The sequence below is a fragment of the Ips typographus genome, linkage group LG7, assembly GCF_016097725.1.
Source record: "Ips typographus isolate SLU linkage group LG7, UJ_Ityp_2.0, whole genome shotgun sequence".
Lineage (NCBI taxonomy): Eukaryota > Metazoa > Arthropoda > Insecta > Coleoptera > Curculionidae > Ips > Ips typographus.
The window spans coordinates 1,604,784-1,627,685 of record NC_138428.1 but is presented as its reverse complement, the minus strand read 5'-3'; the positions used below and the strand labels follow the sequence as shown (position 1 = coordinate 1,627,685).

Below are 22,902 nucleotides of genomic sequence, written 5' to 3'. Positions count from 1 at the left end.
ACTTCTAATATACCATTACCGTGAATCACTCTGTATTCAGTTAATGTCCTATTAGGAAAGGAAGAAATTTAGAAAAATAATTGAAGCCATTTATTTAAGTTCCGGTATTTGAAACATTTTGTTCTTTATTTGAACTACTTTATACTTTTACTTTATTTATAATTTTTTACTTTTGTGTTTGCATTTTTACAGTTTTCATATATCAATAGATACTTTCTGTTGTTTTAATTGACTATTTTTTTAAAAACATCACGTAAAATCAATATTAAATTAGAATTAGTAACGTTAATTGTTGTTGTGTTTTAAACAATTAAATTAGGAGCAGAATGGTGTTTTTTCACCCAATATAAAATGAAACACTAGTTTCCTAAAACAAAATTTTATTTTTGTAACAACCTACACTAACATGTCATCAAATTGAGCTCTATAATAATAAATATGTCATCTATAAACTAAAACTACATTTTGCAACATTAACAATAACAATAATAATTGTGGTTTTGACAAAATGACTAGAAAAATTCAAAATTCAGAGTGTGCTTGCAACAACTGATTTGGTTATTTTTATTGTCCGACGTTCATGTATGATTTGGTTGTCCCACCTAATTTCGTTGTCTTGATTCATACTAAAAATCCCTCAAAAAAAGGTTCCCTAAATATCTGATTTGGACGTTATTCAATCACATCATGATTTTGCTAAATACGTAGTTCAACTACTTACCTCTAAGTTGTCTAATTGGCAAAAAATTGCGTGATTGGTTTATTAACAATAAGAATTTGGCCAAGATTTAAAAGAACAAAAAGTCAATAATTAAGAAAAGTGAAGAGAACTTACCTATAGGAACGTGGTTAAATTGGCATTTAACTTAAAACGACTCTTTACTCCCAATTATCACAGTGCGTTGGAGTGAAATGCACGTAAAACAAAATTGTTTGGTTGTGCGGTGATAACAAAATTGCCCACAGTAACCCAACATTATCAAAAAAGACAAAACAGGTGCGTAAACTATCAAAAATGCCATTTTCAACATCTTCGTTAATATCTAATAATAGAGCTAAGCTTCCTCGGGATCTAAGAGATGTTGGGCCTCGATGTAGTTTTGAAAGGTTTGCGGAAAGCGTTTTTTTAGAGCAGCGGCCGTGGTTAAGTTTTGCTGGCGCTTAATCAGCATGAGAGTGAAGACGACCGCTAGGCTGATCAAGATTAGAACGAGAAGAACCCCACCTACTGCAAAAACCAAAAAAAAAAGACGTAAGTACTACAAACATTGGATTTTTTAGTTTTAAATTGATTTTTTGTCACTCAAACTACTGGGAGAAGTAGTAGGGGTTAGTAGCTTTGTACAGGGTGTTCCAATAAACGACTGTTTCTCGCTCTTAAAACCTTAAAAACCGTTTTTCTCGAAACTGAGATTTTTGACATATCACCTCCTCTACCTGTACACCCTTCAAATGTATGGGGCTATCACGTGAAGTTGCACCGTCTTGCCGCTAGGGGGTGTCACAGTTGGCTCTTTATTTTTGTACTTTTTGCAACTTTTACCATCAATACAATTTTTTCTTACCGTAAAATTTGACGTTGAAAAATAAATGAACAAAGTATGAAACAATTAATTGTAGAAGAAAATATTAGTAAGCTCATATATCAAAAGAAAAAACTTAGAATGGTTTTATCATCAAAAAAAAAAACAGTTAGTTAGTCCTACCTGACAACAAAACAATCGTCCCCACCTCATAATTGGGCTGATTTATCCGTAACAGCTCGGCAACAGGTCCTGTAGAACCATTATTCTTGAGTGAGGGTAGTTGCAGGATGGCAGTAAACACATTAAACAAATCCACAGAGTGGAACGGTTCCACTTTGGTTTGCTGCTTAAACGCCGGCCCTACCGCCATAAAGTAGGGATGCATTTCCGGTTCCGTGTAATCGTACCCGTGCACGCCAAATTCCGAAGAATTAGTCACTGAAATGTTTATAACAAGTGTTTCCCATTACAAAATTCGTAAATAGAGACCCTGGTATTGTTTTAACTGAACTTACAGGTAAAATTATATTTTTTCGCATAATTGGGAGCGTCAATTATTAAATCATCCAGGGCATACCCATGATCAGCTAATACTAAAATGGGAGGTGTCCTTTTGTTCTTTTTATAGTGCCACCTTTCAGGATATTCAGACATGTTGTAGACTTTAAAGTTACCGTGTTTTGAGGCTTCTTTCAGTGAATTATAAATACTTTGTTCATAACCTAAAATTCCGGCTAGTATCCACTACAATAATTATTTATAAAAACTTTCTCAATACCTGAATGTGGGGTGATTTGTATAGCAGGACTAGCCCCCGCCCATTCATAAGTACCGTTAGTCATGTATTGGGTAATATTGATAAATCTGGGTGGTGTGACGGCTGTCATACCGTGATCGCTGAGATGAACCACATTGACCAGATCTTTCAATCCCCGGTTAAATAATTGTTCCTAAAATTTCGGTGTTTTTACTGTGAATTTGCGGAAAATTGCAGCCGAATTACGTGCAAGTATCCGGTAATGTTATCCAGTTTGAGAATCAAATTTTTGACAGTTTGTGAGTTGGGACCGAAAGCGTGCCCATGCGTGTCCGGTTCCTCAAAGTATAACATGACCAAATTAGCTGGTTTGTGTGGGTCAGTTATCCAAGAAATTGCCTGAAATGTTTTAATACTCATATGACAAAGTTGCTATTAATTTTAATTAATTACAATCAATTCTTCCAGTAACAATATCATTAGTATTTACTTACATGATCTACTCTTTTATGCCAGTCATATCCTGCCTCAAAGGGCAGGGTCCAAGTAATATTTTTGTTTTGGTAAGGGTAGTCGCCTCCCGGCCACATTACCGTTCCCGAAAATCTGTTATCTCCCAAGTCTTCATTGTGTCTCTAATAAAAGAAAAGGAAACTAAGGAATGTAATTTATTTTTATTTAAAAGGAATAGTCTGCTACTGTTACAAACATAGTTACTATTAGTTACAGAGATTTGTGCAGCTAACTCACAAAAGTATTTGATATAAGGGTAACAAAAATACAAATTTTTAATTATAAACCACACCATCATTTTTGGTTTAAAAAAACTATACAAGGTAAAATCCTGTCTTAGTACTTATTACATTAAATAAATTTAGTAACAAAACAAAAAAATCTCAATTACCTATACAATACAAATACTACAAGCTTCAGGGTGCTTTTAACACAAGCATTGCTATTTAAGGTTTACATCTATCACATTCCCTTTAGAAAAAATAATAATAATAGAGTACTTACCCATATGGGCTTCACTTCATCACTATAGTGAAACATATCATATCCAATTTTAACTTTGTGTTTACCCTCAGGATCATAGTAGCTATTCCCAACAACTCCATGCACTTCGGCATACAACCCTGTGGCAATGGAATGATGATTGGGGAAAGTTTTGGTAGGAAAAACGTTTATCATATAGTCAGCATAGACGCCGCTGTGTCGCACTTTTTCCATGTAAGAAAGCCGTTCTGTATTGAAAAAATTGTACCTGAAGGCGTCATAGGACACCACAATCAGGATGGGGTGCTTTGAAATGCTGTAGACTTGGGGGATGAGAAACAGGAGCCAGAGAACGTAGGCCGGTCGGGTCGGTGACATTGCGACTTTCGCGTGACTAGCTGATTCCCTACGGTCAAGTCAGCTAATTTTAAACATTTAAACTTTCCATGATTGTGGTGTTCTGCATATTCTGTGGGGTGTTGTGTATGTGTTTGTAGTGTATTTCATAAACAGCTGATTATCACTCAAGATTTTTCATGTTACGTAATTGACAACTAGTCACGTGACACTCTGTACTGCAGTTAAATAGAATACCACGTGGCCATTCATACTCCAATTCTTTACTACTTGAGTACTTTCATCAATTTATATTGGTCCACGTGATGTCAGGCACTAATTACGTTCTGTGTCACGTGACAAGTTTGCAAAGTTGGTTTTATTGGAATAACAAACGAAAGTAGCGCACGCATCAACAAGGCGTGACGTTGACGTTTCATAAAGATATATTATTAGTGTCAAAGTCAAAAATAACACATACTTTAGCAAAATAATAGAATAATTTTTTGAATTAAAATGGCCAAGAAAACGTACGATTTACTGTTTAAATTGTTGCTGATTGGGGACTCCGGAGTGGGAAAAACCTGCATTTTGTTTAGGTTCAGTGACGACGCCTTCACTACCACTTTTATATCCACAATAGGTAAGTGGCGCTCGGGTGTTTTCCGCTATCAAAATTTTCCTTAAAACCATCATAAATTCCTATTTCAAAGTATTTACAGTTCAAATTCCCCTTTGATCTCTGTTAATTAGAGTTGACGCTACATTATTTAATCCTGTGATTACATTTCCTTGAAGTGGTTATGAGTAAAGCCTTCAAATGTCCATGCAACCTATCCCAAAATTTAATTGAGGAACTAAGCTATAAATACAAATATTGTTATCCTGCTTTTCAGGCATAGACTTTAAAATAAAGACTATAGAATTAAAAGGTAAGAAAATTAAATTACAAATATGGGACACAGCAGGACAGGAAAGGTTTCACACAATTACCACCTCATATTATCGAGGGGCCATGGGTATAATGTTAGTTTATGATATAACAAATGAGAAAAGTTTTGAGAACATAGTAAAGTGGCTTAGAAATATAGATGAGGTGAGTTTTATTAGGTGTTAATTTGTAAACTTATTAGTCAGTGTTGTTTGTGTTTTAGCATGCTAATGAGGATGTTGAGAAAATGATTCTAGGCAATAAATGTGACATGGAGGACAAAAGGACTGTCAGTAAGGAAAGGGGTGAATTGGTTAGTTAGTATTTAATTTAAGTCAGTAAATTACTGATGACTGTTTTTGTGTTAGATTGCCAAAGAACATAGTATCAGGTTTATGGAAACATCAGCCAAATCAAATATTAACATAGATAGGGCCTTTAGAGACCTGGCAGAAGCTATTCTGGATAAAACAGCAGGTCGTGAGCCAGGGGACAATATAGACAGAGTTATGGTGGACAGGAAACAGACTTCAGGTGGCACAAAGTCATGCTGTAACAATTAAGCTACAAAAATAGGTTTTTTTTTTGTCTTTGCCTTAATTTAAGAAACCAGTCACTTGTATAAGCAACACTAAAATGCTCATTCATAACCTAAGCATTATTTATTTCATTTTTGACCATGAAACGAATTATGAGGTGACCTCAGCCTAAACTATAAAGGTAAAGTCTATTTTTTAAATTTTAATTATTAAGAAACCACCAATCAGTTTATATTAACAAAATTTACAACTCAATTTAGTGATTTGAAAGGTTGTGTGTCACATCTCAGTAAATGCTGTGTATATAATCTGTTGTGCCAGTGTTCTTGGATTAGAGTGTTAAATTTAAGCTTACCGAGAAGAGGTTTGGATCAAAATAGTTTTCTTTAGATTACAGTACTGCCACACGTTAACAAAAGCTTTTTTCGTCTATATGTATATAATATATAAAATTTTGTGTCTTCAAACTCTGTATAAGTATATCATTGAACACTGTGTTATAGGTTAGATTAACTATATTATATACAAGAGCAATATGTTGTAAGGGACAAAGCGCTTGATTTATTAGTTGCTGTTTAATTTTTGTCTATGTGAGTAATGTGCAAGAATATGAAAAGCTTTTTCACTGACTCAAGCCCAATTTCAGCTAATTTGTAACATTTAATTTTCAAAAACTTTAATGTTGGGTGTCAAAGTAAGAATTTGTTAAATAAATTATATAAATTTTTATTTGTTTTTTTTTTGTTGGTGGATCTGGAATTGAATACCTCCATTGACTCTTTTTTATTATTTTTTAAATTACTCAATATAATTTGTCTAATACAGTGTGTCCCAAATTCATTGGAATCTCTGTAACCGTATAAGAGCTACAGAGTCGGTTAAATGGGGAAAGTTTTAGAGAATTTTATGTGAAACTTGATTCTGGTTTCCAAATTAAATTATCTTTCTCCGTTTTTCGGAAAATTGGGAAAACGTCAAAGGCTGTCTATCTATACAGAGAGATGATAAAACTTGGAATAAATTCGCTATAATTAAATTGACTCGTTTTTTCAAAAATCGCATAAAAAGTTAGTCGTTATGTCCATGTATATTTAGCATTCTTCCTTCCATCTTCTATCATTTCTAGTTCCAGAGTTTCCTCATCAGGTGACCCAGATGAGGCCCACCTCATCTGGGGTCTTCCTCCTTTGTTCTTTTGTTTTCCCTTGTCCTGACAGGAAGCATTCTAGAATGCTTCCAATAATATACATGGAAGAATACAGCTGTATATTACTGCTCTATTTTTAATATACTTTACCAACAAACATGATTATACTTTTAAATTGAAGTACAATGGAAATACAATAGTTCGCCCTAAAAATCAATCACGTCTAGACTTAAAGACTCGAAATTACTTTCCCCTAATTGGGTTTTTACAATCCCACATTTACCTTTTAGAATTTGAAGGAGTAAACACGTCAGGTAAGGAAACACTTTAATTTCATGGTAATTTACCGAAATTACGATGGGCAGGGGCAAACTGCACTAACGCCACAAAGGAAAGAACCGTTAACATGCGGTACTCCAGCGAGTACCATCAGTGCGATTGGTTCGAACCTAACTGTAAAAGAGTCATCTTGGCCCACTTTACCACCTCTTGGCCAAGGTAACGGGGATCGTGACCTCGAAGAGACAGTACTAACTGACTTCCGTCTGAAACAACTTTTATACCAACCCCAAATTTTTGTAAAAAAAAATGCTAAACGATGAATATTGGTTGTACTTAATAAGTGTGGTGATTTGCGTTTAGGTTCCGTCGTTACACGCATACCAGTACTGTGCTTAAATATGCAACATTAATTCTTATCGCTCGTTTTTATCTTCGGTAAATGTTTAAACGTATTGTTTAAAGCAACGTGGTGTTAAAAATGGAAAATATTAGTGAGGTGAAAAGCAGAAAATCGGCCGGACCAAAGAAGCCCAAAGGTACGAAACCTCTAGAAACATTAAAACCCACGTTGGGTCAGCATTTGTTTTGCGCGCTCGGTAATTTGTTTGGCATTCAGCCCTCCTGCACTCAAAACGCTGACGTTGGCCCTCCTGACATTCGTTTTACCCCACAACGAAATGGTATTGGTAAGAAAGGTAGTTATGATAAGCAATTTACTACAATTAAGGTCATTGAGGGTGACTTTTTTATGTTCGTCGATTATTTAGTGGTAATTGTTTCGATTTGTTATTTGACAGAAATAAAAAAGCCGCTAGGGTACACAAAAAGTGAACTGGAACGGAATAAAGCAGACATGAAGACCCAATGGGGTCAACCACTAGTAGACAGCACAAACTCTTCCAACAAAAGTCTATTGTGGGCTTACGTTTTGTGGTTATTTGGAGGTATTTTTGGTGAGTAAGCGAGTAAGATACTCCAGTTCCAAATGAGCCTGATGGTATTTTTTTAATATAAATTTTAGGTCTTCATTTGTTTTATTTGGAGAGAGACACCCACGCTTTCCTCACATGGAGTACTCTGGGCGGTTACGGATTTGGGTGGATTGCTGACGTTTTGAAAATACCACGCTACGTTAGGGAGTGCAACAACGACCCGCGGTATCTGCAAGATTTGGTGGAGAAAATAAGACGCAACAGAAAGGTACCACCCACTGTAGAAGTTTATAGAAGTTTTGATTATTTTGTTGTAGCCACCATTTTCGACCACCCGATTCGTTTCTGCGGTGATGATTGGATACTTGTGGGGCCAGTTGGTATTATTGGCAATACCGCAAGACGAAGTGTGGGGGATAAACTGGAACACCTACCTACACTGGTTGATTCCTCTGGCTGTTGCTTTAGGTTAATTTAGTTTCCAATTAAAAAAACTTGTTTAAGATTGAGTATTTGCAGGTGTTTGGACTGTTGGCAACATTGGAAAGGAACAGGGTAAACCTTGGATTACCATTGCAGTGTCCTACGTCACCTACTTGTCTAGGTGGTACTTTTATGATGAGAACATTTGGTTGAGCTTGTTAATGTTTGTTGCCGCGTTGTCGTTTGATTCGTTTTCCAAAGAGTGGAGAAGAACTCCCAGGAAGAAGCGGTAGGAACTACCTTCTAACACCACTAGTGTGTTATTTGAAGTTATTTTAGTTCTCTATGGAAGCGTACTGCCGCACTAACCTGCTGCGCAGTAATCTACCTGGGCCTCTGGTCTTCTTACGTCTATTTCAATGGTAAAATAACCGATTCCAATGGGGACGAAATTCCCGTTCACCAAGCTTTACACCACTTCTTCACCAGCTCCTGGTGGACCGATTTCAAGCAGTCGTTGTACGATATTTACCAGTACGCGCAACATCACGGCTGGTAATAATAGCAGTTCCACTTACCAGAAATCATAGCTTTAAAACCTTCCAAATTTAGGTACGAGATCTGGAAGCAAGTAATTGATCTGTCAGACCCTCAAGGGGAACACAACGCTTATAAGGTGTTGGGGGTGAGCCCGACGGCCAGTCAGCAGGAAATCACCTCCAGATGGCGTGCACTCAGCAGAGAACATCATCCGGACAAGGTGAAAGATCCAGAAAAGCAACGGGACGCTCAGGAACGGTTTATGGAAATTCAGCAGGCCTATGAGATTCTTTCCAATATAAAAAACAAGAGAAGTAGAAAGAATAAAAAGTCGGTGGGAGATGAGTTTTGATCGTATATTGTGTGTATGTTTGTTGTATTATAATGTTGTTTGGCTAAAGAAAAAGTGCAGTTTTTATTTTTTATAACTTTGTAAATACTATTTTTGTTATTCAGAAATTGTTTCTGGTTTATGAGGATGGGTAGTTTATAAATTCTAGTTCTTTTTTTATTCCAATTTCCATTAGGAAAGATTTAAAATTGGTTGGTGTGCATACATTTTTGATGGAAAACTATAGTATATTGTACAACAAGGTTGAATAAGATGTCTCTATTGCACTGAATGAATTAATATCCCTGTAAGAGTAGAAAAAATGGCCACACTTCTGGTATAATTATGTACCTAAGAATTTTTGGTACCTCATTCTTCTAACATTGATAAGTTCATTCATGGTTAGAAACAAAATATACATTTATTAAGACTTGTATAATACAATAAACATAAATTAACTAGAATACTAAACTGTAAAGAATTCTTTTGCTTTCTCAGTGACTACTCTTCCTTCTTCACATTTTTCTCCACCTTCAAGATAAATGGGTGTAAACTCTCTATAAGCCAAACAGACTCTTCTTTCACTAATATCCTCCCTCAATACTCGATGCTCATAATCATACCTTGCACTACCATACATAACCAACAGAGACTTTCTAGGCATAGGCACTAACACTGCAGCATCTAAAACCTCAGTCCTATCTGAAGGGTCACCAACAACAGGAGGGTATGTCTTAACCAAGTCTAAGTTATACCTATCAGGATGTTGGTTTGGAGTTAAAACTAATACAGAATCACTTAACAAGTTCACAGTAACCACTCTTTCACCCCACACCCAGCAGTCATCTATGTGTGGCTCTATGGAAGAGCCCCTATCAGGGTTGTAATCCAGTGAGCACTGCTCAATAGTTTGGAAGCCTTGCATGATTGGAACCTCTTTGAATTTGTCTTGAACAAACTTGGAAAACAAGGGAAATCCTTTAAAATCACCCAAACGTAGTCTGCGACCTTTGAAGTTACACTTAGGGCCAAAGTTTTGTTTTCTGCGACCGCTCTGTGACAATTCCCAGGGCATGGTATCAATCCCTTGCATCAAAACATCATGTTCACTTTCCGCCAGGAAGTTTTCTTGAACGTAAATTCCATTAAATGGAAGGGGGGTTCCTTGATGATTAGGATGGTTTTTGTAGTCGTTAATGCTGTCACCGGGGTAGCACAGGTTGCAGTAGGGGCAGTAAACTAACTTTGGTAGGGGGCTCTTTTTCAGGTCTTCCTCTAAATTTGGAAGGTTATAAGCGATTTCGCATTGGAGACAGGTTCTGTGGCCCTTACAACCGCAAGGCCGTGTTGTATTCATTTCACTGATGTTTCTTAAACACTATTTGGTGTTATTTAAAATGCTACTTTGAAATGTAAGGTTAGAAATAACCTAAAAGTAACAACAATTATATCCTTCTCTTTTTTTCTTAAAGTGCAATAAAGATGGTGCTTATTCGCTGTCAAAAATCAATAAACCTCAATGAAACTGGAAAGGCATTGCATTTCTAACCATTGTTTTTCTTTTATTCTGATAAAGGAATAAACAATTCTGTTGTAATAAGCAAAAAGTTTTATTTTCCATTTTGATTTCCATATAAATAGAACAATGCAACTATAATAAAGACATGATAGAAGACAAACACCAAAGAAACAAATATTTACAGTAAAACTGGACTTTTGATACCTAAAAATCTAATTAAAATCTATTTTCAATACATTAACAAGAGAACTGCAATTTTTTTAAAATGCCTATTAACTCCTAATTAAAAGATCTATCACCCAATTGATAAGAAAATCACATTACTTTGCACATTGCCACTCATAGTTTTAAGCTTTGAATGTTCTGACAACCCTCACCACATATCTTCTGCAAATAGGACACTCTGTAAGTTTCTTACCACATTCAATGCAAGTTGTTATATGACCACACTCTAGCAAGACACAGTCCAAAGGAGCATCCATGCACAATTTGCACAAATCCTCCACTGGTACTGTTTCAGCTATGTCTTTGTTACGGTGGTTGTCTTCCCATAGTCTTCTGGCTCTTTCTAGCAGTTCTTCTTTTTCAATGCATCCCCTAAATTCCACTCGGTTTATTGTCAGTAGGATTTTTAACTGTTTTGAGGACAGTTCCTGTAGTTCATCAATGGTGGCAATTTCCTCAAGTTTAGGACATCTTTGTGGCAAAGGACTGGCTTGTGGAGTTGTTACAACTTGAGAAGTTTGTGAAGTGGTTGGTTGGTCTTCAGGAGGAGGACGTGGAGGCGCTGTTGGCGGTGTGGGTGGTGGTGGAGCTGGAACTGTTGTAGGTCTCCCTCTGGAGTGATTTTCAGTAATCACTGACTCCAGATTGTTGAAAAAACCATTAATGGGACTTAAAGGGTCTCCAAAGTTAGCAGTTAACTTATCCACCCCTCTGTGCTGTTTCTCAGGAATGTATCGTTTGCACATCAAGTCTACAAGCTCATCTTTTTCCACCATACCATGGGTGGAGACTTTGTTTTTGTGCAGGTAGTTCTGCAGATCCTTGACGCGCAATTCCATCAGCTTCACGCGGTCGGGAGGACGATTGATCAACACTATACACACTTCGCAATAAAGCACCCCGTCTTTGCGCCTCAAACATTTGTTGCAGTATTTGTCCTCACACTCACCACATTTGATTTTCCAGTTGAATAGGGTGAAGTCTGAGTTGCATTTTGCACATGGCATGTTATAGGTAAATAAAGGTCAGATGATTTGCCGGCGTTTGTAAAGAAAAATTAATAGAAAAACGAAAAATGACCAGAAAAACAAGGATAAATCCCTAAGAGAAACTGGGATTGGGATGGGTCAACTTTTTTTGTTTGTGTTTATTTGAATTTATGACAGTGACGTTTTGTAGCCTGACAGTTAACAGGTGACACAAAATGGAGGAAAGCGAGTATAACTAAAAAATAATTTACATTGTCGTAATAGCGGTATTATATTTGTCTCACTGTTTTTTACTGATTAATTTTTTTAAGGGTTTTAGTAGAAGCGATGAAGTAGAGTAAAAGCAAAGTAGAAAAAAGAAAGAAGATATTAACGATTTGGTTTTGGAATGTGTATTGTCAATGTGTCATCTGATAAATGTCAAAAAGTAAACTTGGAAAATGGTATTATTATGACATTTGATATTTCAAGTAAACTTTTTAAAAAACTAAGAAAATTTTTGATTAAACAGGAAAATCGACGGAAAATAAGGAAATGGGAGCCAATGTAACCAAAACGAGGACATTAACGGTAGAAAACGATGATCCAACTAGTGTTATTAAAGTATCCGACGACGTAGTGGACCGAATTCGAGGAGTAGCCCAAAGTAATTCCTAACCTCAAAATGGGTTTTTTCAGGTTTTTTTGCTTTATTTTTCATTTATTGTGGCTTAAAATGTATGAAACTCAACCGTACAGGCTAATCCTATAAAAAGCATTTGAAAAACTCCCTCAAAAGTGTATCTTTCACCCAATCATTTGACTGAAAACATAGATTACATAATGGAACAATTTTCATAAGTATTGCTCTAATTTTCTACTTTTTTTAATTACAGCGGTAAGGCAGCCAGAACCAGTAGTAACACATACACCACTAGCACCGACACCACAACATGCAGTTCCAGTTTACTTGTATGAACCTGCTTTAACCAGCATTCAAATCCGGCAGGTTGGTTTATGGAGACTTTATCTCAATTCCTGTTAATTTACATCTCTTATGGTGGTTGTAGGCGAATGTTGCTGAATTGAAGAAGAATGATGAATATTGGCAGAATCGACTGAAAGGCTTAGAAGACAAACACAAAACCATGAAGATTATTATGGATCAGGAATACCAGAAGGCTGTGAGTGTTTTTCAGGTGTTTGTTAGTGTAGAAAAGTAATTGTAGGGAGTTGCAGTTGGATGAGTTCAAGACAGGAAGACCAGCACAGGGTCTGAAGGAAATACCATGTTTGGACTCCAAAAAGGCTGTTATGGATTGCTACAAGGCAAACGCGGATTGTCCAATGAATTGTGCCAAGATAGTGCAAGCTTTTCAAGAATGTGTAGACTACAAGAGAACCTGTCTCTTAGCTAGTCGGGTGGCAACCAGTAAAGGATAAATGCAGTGATAAAAGAGTTTATATTGTAATATAATATTTAGAAGCCTCTGCTGATTTAAATCAATCAATAAAATCTTTGTTTTTTTTTTTGAGTGATTGTTTGATATTCTATAAAGTCATGTGATTAAATCTAGGTTGTCCTGTTGACCTATTTTGATGTCCTGGAATTGAAAAGTAGGTCAATCGTCCTGCCGGAGTTTTACCTAAATGTCAAAAGAGCGCGTCTCTTTGTTACCCTGGCAACTTTTGTAATTTTCCTTGAAACAGCATCAGGGTATCAAAGCAATGCCGTATTCAATATTCATTGAGTCAAAAGCCTACCTGGATAAAGTCAGATTAAACTAATTTTAATTCAAACAAATAATCCCACACATTTGGGGTTGTTTCTTTAGCTGTACTATTTGAAATACATTTCTCACCGTACATTTATAAGGGAAGGAAAACTGTTGCCAGGAGTTACAGTACAATAGAGAAAGTGTACAGTACAATAAAACGGTCGGAGCAAATCAGCTTCAGCTTCGCTAGCTGGAGCAGTTAGTATTCCGGTGAGCGGTGCCGCATCAGCCAGGTCAGGCACAGCTGCAGCGTTGCAGCCGGATCGATGCTGCGGGGGCCCCCGAATGGGCCACCGGGCCTGCGAAGGGCTCGATCCCGAGCTCTTGCAGCATATCCGCGAGTGTCCCTGTCCTTGTGACCATATGGGATACGGCAATTTTTTAGACTACCAGGTTAGATCGATATTAATTACTTAATTACAAATTATTATAGGTAAAAGTAAAAGAGTTTCAATCAACTGGCGTTATCGCGCCCTTTTAATTCCTCGTTTGCATACAAAATACCATTGATCCATGAAAAAAAAACTGTTGCGCTAATTGGATGCTGTAAATTGTGTATCCCTGCCGGGGATTGAAAACCCATCACACGTTCCGCGCGCTTCTTTTTTTTTTGCTTTATTAAATTTTTGTTGTGGGCGAAACTGCGGAGTAACATCTGGGCGAATATCAATTTCTGGAAGCTTTCCAGATTAAAAATATAGTATAAGCAGTATTGGACCACATGCTATCCTCTATTAAAGCGCGTTTACATGGGTTAATTAGTATAAGGTCCGGATTTCTAGCAATTTTGCATTTGGAAAAAAATAACAGATTTTTTAATGCTTTTTTTGGCCTCTTTCTTCTTTTTTTGCTTAATTTAGTTTTTTGTGCTCATTTGCTGCTATTTTTTGTATGGTTTTTAAGTTGATTAGGCTAATTTACAATTGCAACATCTATATTGAGATATTGAAGGCTTCTGAGACACAACACCAATTATCTGTCATTCAATCAATTTACAAAGTTAAACTGACCAAATAATTTCCAAATGCTCCGTAGTAGTCTAAAAGTGTAAAAGCTTACAAAATAGTCTAGAAGCTTCCAAAAGCTTTTAGAACAGTCGAAAAGTTTCCAAATCGTATCTATAGAAGCTCTAAAAAAATTTCTAATACAGTCTAAAAGCTTTCGTATGCTTCTAGAGCAGTTCCTAAAGTTTCTAGATTGCTCTACAAGGGTTTTAATGCCTTAAGAACAGTCTAGAACCTTCAGTGCTCTTTAAACTGTAAACATTTTCTAAAAATGCTCCTAAAGAAGTCTTTATCGCGTCGGGTGTCAAATTGTTTGCGGGAACAAAAGTTGCACTTTCCTCCCTAGTTGCGCAAATAACTATTTTTTTAGAATCCTTATAGAAAATCAAAATTTGAAAGATGAAAATGTCACTATTACTCTCTAGGGAGGGAAAGTGACTTTACTCCCTTTTCGCGCAAATCCAGTTGCTACAGAATCTAATGAGACTTTGACGTAAACTAAGTAAAATAACTAACTCTATTACTGAGAAATTGTGTAGCACATCCCTCCATGTCCGCGATATCCAACCATCCCGAGGGAGACTTCGTTCAACGCGGTGCCTCAACATCCCCAATTCCTCGGTGATCATCACTATCACGACGTCATCCGCAACTACCGACCAGGACCCCGCGACTACTACCCTTACGAGTACGACTCCTGCTCGTGTAGCTCTGGTAGCGACACCGGCCGTCAAGGGTTGCGGGGCCCTTGGTGCGTATGTTTGGTAGTTTGCGTGGTGGTAGCAACCATCACTGCCGGTCTAGGACTGCCTTTAGCTTTAGGACCTCACGATTTGGGACAGCTCTCTGCCGAAGACAGGTTAGAGTTGGTGAGTAAGAATCTCATAAAAATTGAATATTGGCTTAGTTGGTTGGATATGCAGGTCAGGAAACTGCTGAAGGACGTTCCTTTGGTGGATGGACACAATGACTTGCCGTGGAATTTGAGGAAGTTCGAGCACAACCAGTTGAATCAGCTGAATTTGAGCAGAATTCGCAGTGATTATCCTTGGTCGAGTAGCAAATGGTCTCACACCGATTTACCCAAGTATTTATACTACGCACAAATTTGAAAGTAGTTACTAATTAAGTTAATGTAGGTTGATTGCTGGAGGTGTTGGAGCTCAATTTTGGTCGGCGTACGTTCCGTGCAAAGCACAATACAAGGACGCAGTCCAGATGACTTTAGAGCAGATCGACGCCATTAAAAGATTGGTGCAACGGGAACCACACGCCATGGAGATGGCTAAGACGGTGGAGGACATCCGAAACGTCCACAAACGAGGAAAAATCGCATCTTTGATTGGCGTAGAAGGTATATAATAGAGCAACTGAGAACGCAGAACCACTTAGCAAAACTTGATGTTTAGGCGGACACGCTTTGGGCAACAGTTTAGCAGTCTTGAGGACTTTTTACAACTTGGGAGCAAGATACTTAACAATAACGCATTCCTGTGATACGGCTTGGGCTACAGGCCAGGACACCATCACCAGAGACGGACTCAGTGATTTCGGCAAATCCGTTGTTAAAGAGATGAACCGTCTGGGAATGATTGGTAGGCCCTTTTTCCTACTAATTTATTGCTCTACAATAGAAAAAAGCTCATACAGCTAAGATAAAATATGTATGGCAAAATTAGGTCTTGCTAAATAGCCCACAGCAAGATTTTCCACTTGTATGCATTTTGCATTCCTTTTAATCCCTGTAAATCGATACACTCTGAAAGCACCTCATTATGGAAGCGACCGTAAGTTCGTATCAAAAGCCTTTAAAATGAACTCTCCAGTCTCAATATAGAACTCTTTTTACATGACCAAACCTTTGAGTAGGAAACAGGGTTGCCAACTTGTTACCCATCCATCTCGCAGATATTTTACCTTAAATGTTTGGTTAATTTGTTGTTTTACAATGTTTGCATCGTTTTCTAGTGGACCTATCGCATTCCTCAGTATACACGGCCAAATCAGCAATCAACGTTTCGTCAGCACCGGTCATCTTCAGCCACTCGGCTGCCTATTCCTTGTGCAACTCGACTCGAAACGTGCCCGACGACGTTTTGAAGCTTCTCGCCAAAAATGGCGGCGTGATCATGGTGAATTTTTATGCCTATCACGTGGCCTGCAGCATCAATGCTTCCATGGGCGACGTCATCAGACACATCAATCACATAAGGAAAGTGGCAGGGATTGATCATGTTGGTAAGACTCTTTAGTTTTTCAAACTTTAAAATACCTATTCCATATGAAAATTACATTCAAATCAACGTTGCCAAAGCAAAAACTTTTGATGGCAACGTCGAAAAGATCGTGTGTTTATAATCACTTTACAGCTGTCACATCTGTCAAAACTCGGTGGAACTAAATTTAGCTGTTGTGTTTACCAATTCACATAGAATAAATCACACAGCAACTTGTCTTTATAGTTTTATGGAGCAAAATTTGACAGTTGTGACGTTAAGTGACGTTCCTTAACGTCAGAACTAACAAACTTGGTTCGATGGGGCTGTAAATATAACTTACAGTGCAACTCTTGCCAGGCACATCTATTTGGTATTTCGTACAGACAGTTATGACAACTGTCAAGCCAAGTATTAAAGTGTTTCTGAACGCCTCAACTGTCAAGTTTAACTACATGGAGCTTTGAACACAAGTTCTAGTGTAATTTCTCAAATAAGCGACTATATGTTATTTTTTAGTTTCAAGTCGTTGGTGAACTGTTATGACAGCTGTCACGTGACGTAACAAAAGTATAAAAGTGTTCTTTAACGTCAGAACTGTCAAATTTGGCTCCATAGAGCTGTAAAGACTACCGACAGTGTGATTCTTCCAAGAACCACATTTACTTGACATTTTCAATTTCCAAATAGTCCAAACTACATTGTTTGTGCATTTATCAGTCTTTTCTTCATCATTCTGTTCAGTTTTCCTAAAATTCCTTAAATTTTTCAACATCATTCTGTTCTGTACAGGAATAGGAGCAGGTTACGATGGAATCAACGTAACTCCTTCTGGACTAAACGACGTGTCCCGTTATCCATACCTGTTTGCCGAACTGTTATCTGATCCAGCCTGGACAGAGAAAGATATCCTAGCTTTAGCAGGGTTGAACTTCCTGAGGGTGTTCCAGAAGGTAGAGGAGGTTAGAGACGCCTGGAAGAAGATGGATTTGCCTCCTTTAGAGGAACTGGGTCCCCGTAAACCGGTCGAGGAGTGTGTATCCAAAAAATCTTGACGACCGCCCAATTTCCAGTTTTGCCATTTTGTCTATTTGATTTTGTTGTTGGGATGGTAGCCAAAAAAAGCTTACTCCAAAATGGCAGAAACGTTTCGTAGCTAAATTCACACGCACAAATGTGTGTTCAATAACAATCTCGTTTTGGTTTTAATTAAATTTAGAAATATACTGGGTGTACCCCGAAATTTTTGGTTTTGGTAGCGTCTAGACCGTTTTTGTGTGTTTTTAGTGTCGACCCTTTTTGGGGTCACTTTTTGATGTTACTTAGGAAGTAACGAGTCCTAATGCGACTACACAGTAGGCAAAATAATAAAAATTAGCTCCCATCCATCAGATGTGTTTATATCTCGAATGGATTAATAAAACTAGAATGAGAGACAGAATAAGAGAAAAAGAGAGTTCTTATATAGCGTGCGACTGAGTTTTTTGATAAAAACCCTTTTTGGATATTATTATATCGAGACAGAGCGTTTTAAATTTTTGTCGAAGAGAATTTTATATAAAATGTTTTATCATGTTTTAGGCTTTTACAAAAATACATTATTTGTAACTGAAATATAGATTTTTCACACGCCGTTGTTATATTGTATAATTATTATTAGACGAACCGACGTTTCGGTTGTGACGTTGCCATCAGTATTCGTCCCTAGGGCATCTAGTACCTAAATTCGTTTATTTTCTTTTTGTAGCTCTAATTAACGATGAGTGAGACACGAGATGAGCGTTGCCAGATTGTTTTATTTTTCCTGATAATGAATAAAAGAGAGAATATATTTATTGCCAACTTATGATTATTATTAATGATTTACGTTTTAGGGAATGGTAAATGAGATATTTTACGTGTCGTTGCGTTTAAATGTTTAAATAGAAATCGACCCTATTTATGTAGAATAAATAAGAAAATTAAGCCTCGTATTTGTTTTTTTTTTACCCACTCCATAATGTTTTAATTATCTCGTTAAATTCATTTCTGCTTATATCAGTTTTTCCAATAAATATCACCAAATTCAAGCGAAATTGGATATACTATACCTGGCCATTTCGAAAAATTTTTTTATGATATCTGTCCTCCTAAAATTATCCTCAATTATGTATATAAAGAAAACAGCATAAATACATTGAAAATTTATAATCAAAAACTGCATCTGTCACTATTAGAAAGTTATCACCTGTTTTCCTGATATAATCACTAACTTTAGTTTATGTAAAAAAATATTATACAGGTTTATGATTGTTTAGCTACTCGAGCAACTCTCAATGGGTAATAAATGGGAAAACGACTTATTTATAGCGACTAACATGTCGTTTATGAGAACATTTTCTTAAATTAACCATCTGTAATTTCACTGTAAATAAAATAATGTTTGTTTTTATACGCTTGAGTCAGAGTGTTTAGCTTCCACAAACACACCTTTTCATATAAAACATAATTTTTAGCAATTTTAGTTTCAATTGTTAAGTGAAGAGAAAATCAGGTAAGTACACTTAAACTCTTTGACCATCCTCGGTAAACAAAAATTGCGCGGGCACGTCATAAAGCCAATCCAAGAGCTTGTTATTTGCACGTTCTATAGTCTCGGTTAGAGGCGGCTCTATATTAAAGCAAATAATAGAGCTCAGAGCTCCCGCTTCTATATTGGCGCGTTTTTTCAAACTTTCTCTGATTTATTGTAAATTAAACTAATTTTATTTAACGTAAAGTTTTTTGTGGTGTTTTTAGAAATGGTGGCCAAAAAAGTGAAACGTCCAGTACGCCCTGCAATAAAAGAGGTGATCTATGTGGTAAGTTTGCTATTACGATATTGATGATGCCCGCTCGTGCACTCGAAACGTTACAACAAATTGAATAAATTAGCACAGGACACGCATGTTTCGGGTATTTTTAGATAGTGTAAGTGTTTTTGCGCTAATTTGCATGAGGATTTTAATTTCCCGGAATACGACCTTCCTGTTCCATTAAAGAATTTCCATTTTCCACTAGATTGCACTCCGGACGTGCCCACTAAAAGTGCCCATGAGACCCATAACTCAATGGTTATTATTAGATGTAGAATGTTTTTTTGCAAATTAACAACAAAGAAAATGTGCAATAGTGTAGGTAAACTGGTGGTAAACACAATTATTCAAAATTAAAAAAATAAAATAAAAATTTGGAAAAAAAAGAGGTAAATATATAGTTAGTTCTAAACCAGTTGACTGAATGTCACTAAAACTACAAGAACATTGACACTTAAATGTCAACTAAATTGAAAGTGCGTGAACTCAAACACTATTGACGACCATGTAAACTCAACTGTATTATAATATTGTTACAAAAAATTCAAAAATTGGGAAAATTTTTCAAAAATTAATCATGAAGAACTTTTACTGTCTTGACATGTTTTATTGTCAAAGTGGAAGCCTTGTGGATGAGCTCAGCTTGTCAAGAATTAATGTTGAAGGCTTCTTACTGGTTTGACATTTTTTACTACTCTCAGATTGTCAATACTTGATATATTACTGCCCTGACACATTCTTACTAACTGTAAATTGTCAAAATTGATGTTATAAGTTGTCTTATTCCTGTATCTTGTACTATATGTGTGTCAGATTGTCAAAACAAAATCCTGAATAACTTTTACTGTCTTGACATATTCTTACTGTTAGACTGTGCTGTCTTTGAGAACGTCAATTTTTGATGTCGGAGGCTCATCCTTACTGGTTTGACACTTCCTTACTGCTCTCACATTGTCAATGCTTGTTATCTTGCTGTCTTGACATATTCATACTGTCTGTAAATTGTTAAAATGTATGTCATAAGTCTTCTAACTGTACTCAGATTGTCAAAATACAAGACTAAAGAATTTCTACTGTCTTGATATGTGCTGTATGTTAGACTATCAAAATTGCTGCTGTAAGCCTTGTGGATGAGCTCAGCTTGTCAAAAAATAATGTTGAAGCCTCATTGCTGCCCTGACACACTTTATAGTGCTTTTAGATTGTCAAAATTACTGTTTTAAGCATTTTTACATCCTTGAGAATGCCACAATTTGATGTTGAATGCCTTACTGTTTTGAACCTTTCTTTACTTTCCTCAGATTGTCAAAAACTAATACTAAAATCTTTTACTGTCTTGACATATTCCTGCTGTATGTTAGGTTGTCAAAATTGGTGCTGTAAGCTTTGTGGATGATCTCAGCTTGTCAAAAATTGATGTTGAGCCCTCATTGGCCACAAAATTATAATGCTGTAAGCTTTCTTACTGTGTTCAGATTGTCAAAAATTAATCCTGACAAACTTTTACTGTCTTGACTATGTTAGACTGTCAAAATTAGTGCTGTAAGCTTTCTGAAGTCTCACTGCTGCCTTGACACACTTTTTACTGCTTTTAGATTGTCAAAATAAATGTTAAGCTTTCTTACATCATTGAGAATGTAAAATTTTGATGTTGAAGACTCCTTACTGTTTTGACAATTTCTTTTACTGCTCTCAGATTGTCAGTACTTGATTTTGCTGCCCTGACACATTCCTACTGTCTGTAAATTATCGAAATTGATGTTATAAGCTCTTTCTTGTTGTATTATCTGCACATTTTGAGGGTTTCTTTTGAAGAAACATTTGCAACTGTGACGTCATTTTAATCTAGTTTGATTTACGGTATAGAGTAAAATTTTGGGCAAATATATATAGCCTCAACCTACAAAATTACATGGAGCTGAAAATGGAAAATTTCCATTTTCAGCCTCGTGTATAGGGTTAATCAGGACTTTCTGTAACGAATATATCGAAAGGGACAACGGTTAATTTGCATTTACGACCGGAAACGTTTGGGTGAAGCGACATTGGAGTTTTCTTATTTTATCCCCTAATTTGTCACCGAAATTGGGCCAATGGCGTGAGGTTCAAGGTATAGAGAAATTAGCATTCAAAAATCCTACTTTTTATTGATTTACCAGTATATTTAAGTGGAAAAGCAATGATTACGCCCATATTTATCTTCGTTTTTAAATGAGAAACGCATTGAAACTGTTATGGTTACCAAATATAGTTTTCCAACATTTTTTTGTATAAAATCTTCTAGTTTTAAATTTTAATTTAATTTCTTGCATCATATAATCTTTATTTAGCAAACCAATAATTAATTGCATGGAAAATTCCAAACGAATTTGAAAACATAGAAAACATTGTAGAGTATAATTAGCATACAAAGGATCTATAAATACGTACCATAATTTTAAAATTTTCTCGGATTAACTGCCTCTATCAGATAACAATTTTATTATTAGAGGATTATGTATAAAAGTAATATATCGACAACAGCTCAATCTAAATTTAAATAAATTGTGTTTACAGACAAATTTAGCATATCTGATTGATTGTTTACCAATCAGACACATTAATTAGAACTGATTGAATAAAAACATAATTTTGAATGTCAGATATAACAGTGGAATTAAAATTAAATGTGTTTTCGTTTTTTGACACATTTCTTCTTATAAAAACATCTAAGGTTTAACGTTATAAAACAATAATCAAAAATTATCATAATTCCTTTTCGCAAAGTGGATATTGCGTGAAAAAGCCCTTTTACACCAGCACATGGTAACATACCGTGATTGCTCATCATCAAAAAGCAATTTAAACTTTACCAAAAGTTTAAAACTATTAATACACCCCCAGTTCGATTCGTTTGCCAAAATGGCGGCAACATTAGAGCGTAAAACTTTCTGTTGTTGAACACATTTCCTCCAGTTTGCATAGTTATAGGTGAGGCACATAAATTTAGAACAAAAGACACTTCCTTCCTAATTTGCATTTATGTACTTTGTCCTCGTACCGGCGCCTGGTACAAGTGTCTAGTCGGTTAATTTCGCACACTTTATTAGATTACTTTACCCCAAAACCTTTTGACCTTGGAGATGCATTGTTTATATGAGTTTACACCCCCCCCCCAACCGCTAAGAAATTATTGGCGACATCCCTTAAAGACTGCATTCAATACTGTCACTGGTGTAAACACTATCAAAATAGTTCAAATTTACTTTTAGTTGTCTTGTAAATCTTCTTCACTTCTTCACTCAGCTTTTCTATTTTTTCTTTAGTACTGGCTTGTATCTCTACTCTCTGATCATCAAACAGGTTTTTAATGGTAACTTCCCATTTGCTTCCACCATGTGTGTTGACCATATTAACACCTTATGCATTATCATTGAACAATCCCAGGAATGGAATTCACCTCTGTACTTAGTATTCATGGATTTCCAAAGAGCGTTTGACACCTTAACATACCCGTATATGTGGAAAGTATTGAAGAAGAAAAGCATCGCATTTAAGATCATAAAACTCGATGCACCATATGGAGTTAAGCAGGGACGTGTACTGTCTCTTCTCTTGTTTATCATTGTCCTGGATTAC

General features: G+C 36.3%; 8 protein-coding genes across 11 annotated transcripts in view; 5 read left to right on the top strand and 3 right to left on the bottom strand.

Annotated features, from left to right (window-relative positions):
- Positions 1-363: 363 nt before the first annotated feature.
- LOC145731422 (bis(5'-adenosyl)-triphosphatase enpp4-like) lies at positions 364-3,793 on the bottom strand. Of its 2 annotated transcripts, none has more exons than XM_081983212.1 (7): positions 3,301-3,792; positions 2,778-2,918; positions 2,530-2,682; positions 2,305-2,476; positions 2,042-2,248; positions 1,707-1,964; positions 364-1,228 (listed from the first exon to the last, which is right to left on the bottom strand). In XM_081983212.1, exons 1-7 carry the CDS (start codon positions 3,655-3,657, stop codon positions 1,056-1,058), a joined length of 1,461 nt encoding a protein of 486 aa, XP_081839338.1. In that variant the 5' UTR covers positions 3,658-3,792; the 3' UTR covers positions 364-1,055. The 2 variants fall into 2 exon arrangements, with proteins under 2 accessions (XP_081839338.1, XP_081839339.1); XM_081983213.1 differs by having other exon boundaries at positions 1,098-1,228; positions 1,732-1,964; positions 3,301-3,793.
- Positions 3,794-4,062: 269 nt separating this feature from the next.
- Rab10 (RAS oncogene family member Rab10) lies at positions 4,063-5,812 on the top strand. Its single transcript, XM_081983274.1, has 4 exons — positions 4,063-4,258; positions 4,512-4,711; positions 4,770-4,859; positions 4,915-5,812. Exons 1-4 carry the CDS (start codon positions 4,132-4,134, stop codon positions 5,107-5,109), a joined length of 612 nt encoding a protein of 203 aa, XP_081839400.1. The 5' UTR covers positions 4,063-4,131; the 3' UTR covers positions 5,110-5,812.
- Positions 5,813-6,530: 718 nt separating this feature from the next.
- Positions 6,531-8,815, top strand: wus (TM2 and DnaJ domain-containing protein wurst). Of its 3 annotated transcripts, none has more exons than XM_081983220.1 (7): positions 6,531-7,200; positions 7,312-7,467; positions 7,536-7,714; positions 7,764-7,914; positions 7,966-8,158; positions 8,209-8,424; positions 8,482-8,815. In XM_081983220.1, the coding sequence occupies exons 1-7, from the start codon at positions 6,993-6,995 to the stop codon at positions 8,759-8,761; spliced, it is 1,383 nt and encodes a 460-aa protein (XP_081839346.1). In that variant the 5' UTR covers positions 6,531-6,992; the 3' UTR covers positions 8,762-8,815. The 3 variants fall into 3 exon arrangements, with proteins under 3 accessions (XP_081839346.1, XP_081839347.1, XP_081839345.1); XM_081983221.1 differs by having other exon boundaries at positions 6,536-7,050; XM_081983219.1 differs by having other exon boundaries at positions 6,539-7,209.
- A 320-nt stretch (positions 8,816-9,135) lies between these two features.
- Positions 9,136-10,181, bottom strand: LOC145731449 (alpha-ketoglutarate-dependent dioxygenase alkB homolog 4). Its single transcript, XM_081983251.1, has one exon. It carries the CDS (start codon positions 10,095-10,097, stop codon positions 9,207-9,209), a length of 891 nt encoding a protein of 296 aa, XP_081839377.1. The 5' UTR covers positions 10,098-10,181; the 3' UTR covers positions 9,136-9,206.
- Positions 10,182-10,326: 145 nt separating this feature from the next.
- On the bottom strand, positions 10,327-11,650 carry LOC145731450 (E3 ubiquitin-protein ligase RNF34-like). The gene has a single exon (XM_081983252.1). The coding sequence runs from the start codon at positions 11,489-11,491 to the stop codon at positions 10,607-10,609; it is 885 nt and encodes a 294-aa protein (XP_081839378.1). The 5' UTR covers positions 11,492-11,650; the 3' UTR covers positions 10,327-10,606.
- Positions 11,651-11,926: 276 nt separating this feature from the next.
- On the top strand, positions 11,927-12,985 carry Chchd3 (Coiled-coil-helix-coiled-coil-helix domain containing 3). Its single transcript, XM_081983276.1, has 4 exons — positions 11,927-12,119; positions 12,349-12,461; positions 12,523-12,636; positions 12,692-12,985. Exons 1-4 carry the CDS (start codon positions 12,008-12,010, stop codon positions 12,893-12,895), a joined length of 543 nt encoding a protein of 180 aa, XP_081839402.1. The 5' UTR covers positions 11,927-12,007; the 3' UTR covers positions 12,896-12,985.
- A 436-nt stretch (positions 12,986-13,421) lies between these two features.
- Positions 13,422-18,421, top strand: LOC145731416 (dipeptidase 1-like). The gene is made up of 7 exons (XM_081983202.1): positions 13,422-13,623; positions 14,774-15,103; positions 15,158-15,321; positions 15,374-15,588; positions 15,644-15,829; positions 16,203-16,472; positions 17,243-18,421. Exons 1-7 carry the CDS (start codon positions 13,516-13,518, stop codon positions 17,503-17,505), a joined length of 1,536 nt encoding a protein of 511 aa, XP_081839328.1. The 5' UTR covers positions 13,422-13,515; the 3' UTR covers positions 17,506-18,421.
- Positions 18,422-19,175: 754 nt separating this feature from the next.
- Positions 19,176-22,902, top strand: part of LOC145731418 (uncharacterized) — a 29,376-nt gene continuing 25,649 nt past the window's right edge. Inside the window, exon 1 of the mRNA XM_081983206.1 lies at positions 19,176-19,290. Within this exon, the coding sequence (XP_081839332.1) occupies positions 19,231-19,290 (60 nt within the window). The 5' untranslated portion in view covers positions 19,176-19,230. The remainder of the gene's footprint in view (positions 19,291-22,902) is intronic.